The following is a 4,256-nucleotide window of genomic DNA, read 5'->3' on the forward strand; positions in this document are numbered from 1 at the left end:
ACGAAGCTGGAACGAGTAAAGTCAACGTAGAGCGAGGTAAGAAACAGCGGAGCCAACGTTTGTCAGCCTTGTAATGTTATTTGGCTAGCTCTTAATATCCATTAGCTATGATAAAAATCCTGACAAAACACGGGTTGTTTGACAGAAACGGACAAGTTTAGTGGCTCCGTCAGAGAGGATGAGACAGAAAGGCCGAGGCGAGAGATCCACCTGCCGTCAGGTAACAGAGATGAGGAGGAAGGGGCCCGCTGGTCCGCAACAGAGGGACAGAGTCAGACCACGGATGAGACTGAGAGAGGGAGCGAGTCACGGTGGAGCGGGATAGACCCGCTGGTCCACCAGGAGGGACAGAGTCAGACCACGGATGAGAGAGAGAGCAAGCGTCAAAGTGCAGTGGGAGGGGCTTGCTGCCCAGTCGGACAGTCTGAGCAGGATGGATCAAAGAGATGTAAAGAAAGCAGAATAGAGGAGAATAAGAGGAGGCAAGGTGAGGAGCAGGTGAGGAGAGGAAGAGCAAAGAAAAGAGGAGATGTGGGAGTGTGGGGGGGGGCAGCATCTAGTATCATCTTGTCCCGGGCCCAGGGAAGGCTGTCAGCTGGCCTGCTCACATGTCACATATTTCTCTTTTAGTAGTACTGGAATGCTACTTTTAAATATAGAGGTGCTTTATAAGATTGTTTGTTATGAAACTGTTCCATTAACACTGCTCGTATATGTGTGTTACACTAGGTGTATGCCGCTTTGTCCCAGGTCCCTAACATGCGTGTCTATGCCAGACAGGAGATCCCTGAACGATTCCATTACAAAGGAGGAAAGTTTGTGTCCCCCCTGACACTTGTGGCTGAGCCAGGCTGGTTCATCACTGAGGTAAGAGATGACGTTGTGTCCACATTTCCACGTTGGTCCTCTCAATTGCATTTGCAGTGAATGCAAAGATAAACAGTAAAAAGACAAATTTGCTTCAGCCATCACATATGAAGCTGTGCATGCAGGACACCATCATTGTATTTTAGAAGGTAGTAGTAATTAAATCTGTGTTTTCTACAGGCTATTTAGTTTCCATATTAGTGTCTAATCACATGGTCCTAATTAGCAAATACAGTCATGGTTCAATAATCCGACACTAAATGTAAAACCTTCTTTTATGTCGGATAGCAAGGCTGTAGGATTATCAGGACGGAGGTCAAGACACAAGGAGGGCTTGGTGCTTGAAGGCCCATTTGTTGTTACTATTCATTGTTATAGTTGTTATAATAACTAATGTATTGTTAGAACACTATGAATCGTGTGTCCTTTTCTGTGCATGCGGGACACTTTGGGTCGTATGAAGTTCACACAGCAGATCACATACAAATTACATTTAAGTGAAAATGTGAACAAACTCACAAAAAATTTGGGTTTCATAAAAAATCTGAATTGAGCATTAAGTCCTGCAGTCTGAACGTGGCCTATCTGTTGGATTGTTCAGTCAGATAATTCGCCGTTATCTTTATTTGTGACATAAAATGTCATGTCGGAGTCAGAATCCAAGGCTGTCGGTATGTTTAGGCTGTTTTCATGAGTTCCATTCATTTTTCCTGAAAACCTGTCGGATAGCAGGGTTTTGGATTTTTAAGGGTCAGATTATCGAGCCACAACTGTAATTTTTGCTAAGTTGTCCAGATATAAAATTTTGGCTTTTGACATTAGTGCTATGAAACCGTTTTGTTTTTGTCTTTTTACAGTGTTTAACTGTATCCCATCACACATGGATTGTTATTGTTCCAGTCAGCAAAACACCATAAATCCAAACTCGGTGTGTGTGTGTGTGTGTGTGTGTGTGTGTGTGTGTGTGTGTGTGTGTGTGTGTGTCTTTACAGAACAAGACAAGACTCCCTTACTGGAAAAATGACTCTGGGGAGGCCTCAGCATGGCAGAATGGCTGGCATGGTTATGACAATGAGTATCTGGACATGAGAGGCTTTTTCTTGGCAACAGGACCTGGTAATGAACCATATTTTAAGAGCACAGTTATTTTTACACATGTGCATGAGACATTAGGTATTTCTTTTCATTATTTGTTTTTTTTGTGTGTGCGGGGCACGGAGTGGTGTCATGGTGGCAGTAGTGATGGTGGTGGTGGTCACGAGTCTGGAGGCAGGAACTGCTCTTTAGAACTCAGTCCTGAAGAAGGATTGTTACAAAAGTACTGTTCTATTCAATGTATATAGAGGAAACCCTTATTGCTTTTATATGCAGTACACAGGATAACTGGTAGATAAATTAAGGTTATACCAACATGTTCAAATGTTAAATTAAAGACTATTATTTGTAAAAAATTAATAATGCTCATAGAAGGGTTCCTTATTCAATTTATTTATCCAAATCCTTGAAATTAGATTAAGGACGGGTAGGAGGTTCCATCTGGAAATGTCTGATTTTAATTTCAAGTTTAGAGGGACTTAGTTGGCTTCAAATAATTTTGTAACATCTTGGGTGAGGTCTAAGTACTTCACTGATTTTTTGTCACATCTCAGACCATATTTATTTAGAAGCTGCTTTGGTGGGTCAAAGTTGAGGCTCAAAATCTGTTTTTTTTTTTACATTTAACTTGTAGCCTGATAATTGACCAAATAACTATGTGTACTTAATTTCATCCAGATTTCAAGCGGAATTGCCGGGCAGCTCCAATTCGATCAGTGGATGTCTACAACCTGATGTGCTGGACATTGGGAGTGGATCCTTTACCCAACAATGGGTCCTGGGCTCGGGTGGAGTATCTGCTGAACGGCTCTGGTGGTCGAGCTCAACCAGCAACTCCCTGGACCTGCTGTATGGTTTTGTTAGGGGTACTGTTGGCAATATGCTACGAAAACATCTAACAGCTGAGGGTTTTTACCGTCTATGAGTAGCTAGAGACAGTTTGCCGGAAACAGAACTTCCAGCCATAGATATGGTATGACGTCATGGTAAAATAGTATTAACAGTAAAAATGAAAATTATGAAACAGTAGAGATATAGTGTGTCAGCAGGACTGTAACTCTATTTTACCTAAAATACTACTAAGTTCTCTCCTAACTATTTTACAGATGATTTGCTGAAAATGTATACAGATTCACTGAACAAAACCTTACTCAGTATTTGTTGTCTAGAAGCTGTTGAATGTAAACTTCTTCTTCCTTTTTTGGGGGGCTGTTCTTTTCAAAATAATCCAGAACATAGTGATGCGTATTAGCCAAATCTTTGCAAGGTCAGAGAATCATTTTCGAAATCACACAACAGTACTTGTATATTGATAGGTTATATACAGTAAAGAATGTCAATGCTGCCTTTGTTTGAAATGGGCAACATCTAAAATAGAGTCATTAAGCGCTGTGTGATGACACATGTTCTAAACTGCGTTATACAATTACAATTGAACTGAACTGAATCATATGCAGTGGCATGAGTTGTACTCTAAAGTGGTAAAGAAAAGCTACCTGTAGGAGATATTTTGGAACCCTAGCATTTCCGGTTGCTTTTTTTCTTTGCTTTGCTTTTAAAATCCAGCACACTTGGTCTGTACTGGATGATTATTGCAACTGAAATGATTATTTTAAAAGAGTATTTCATTTTTGTTAAGCCTATGTATGACACATTGTTTTTGTGAAACGTGATCTATAAATAAATCTGCTTTTTGGAAACATGATTCTGTGTGCCAACATGTTGTGTTCAGTTCAGATGGACGACCCACATGCAGACACAGCTGGCAGACAGGCCGGTGAAATAAACAGATCCAGCACCTGTATGTTGTACTGATTCTAGAATAGAATAGAATAGATTAGAATAGAATAGAATAGAATGCCTTTATTGTCACTATACACATGTACAATGAGATTAAGAGCAGCCCCTTCAGTGCAACATAGCATAATGAGCAAAATAAAGAGCAAAAAGTAAAATAGAAGAGATTTCAATATAAAATAAGATAAGTTATATATACAGTATAAGTTACATATACAGTATGAATTTTAGAAAAATCTTGCACAGCATGGTCAGTGGGATATTGCACATTTAAATAGAGTTCACAGTAGGTGGTTGTGAGGTAGATTTGGGGGTGGGGGGGACGGGACTGTGATGTCAGTGCATGTGTGAGTTCAGAGTGGTGATGGCTTTTGGGAAGAAGCTGTTCTGGAGTCTGTTTTGGTTCCGATGCACCTTTAGCCTCCCTCCCTGAGGGCAGCAGGTCAAACCAGGGTGGGAGTCGTCCTTGATGATATTTTTTGCTCTACTGAGGCAGC

At 40.7% G+C, this 4,256-nt stretch overlaps 1 protein-coding gene across 2 annotated transcripts in view; it reads left to right on the plus strand.

Moving 5' to 3' along the window:
• enpp6 (ectonucleotide pyrophosphatase/phosphodiesterase 6) overlaps positions 1-3,636 on the plus strand; it is a 38,941-nt gene extending 35,305 nt beyond the window's left edge. For both annotated transcript variants that reach the window (XM_008280917.1, XM_008280918.1), the window contains exons 6-8: positions 730-867; positions 1,860-1,983; positions 2,641-3,636. In XM_008280917.1, the coding sequence (XP_008279139.1) occupies positions 730-867; positions 1,860-1,983; positions 2,641-2,861 (483 nt within the window). In that variant the 3' untranslated portion in view covers positions 2,862-3,636. The remainder of the gene's footprint in view (positions 1-729; positions 868-1,859; positions 1,984-2,640) is intronic.
• The last annotated feature ends 620 nt before the right edge of the window (positions 3,637-4,256 follow it).

This window comes from Stegastes partitus, unplaced genomic scaffold, assembly GCF_000690725.1.
Source record: "Stegastes partitus isolate 25-593 unplaced genomic scaffold, Stegastes_partitus-1.0.2 Scaffold213, whole genome shotgun sequence".
Taxonomy (NCBI): Eukaryota; Metazoa; Chordata; class Actinopteri; family Pomacentridae; genus Stegastes; species Stegastes partitus.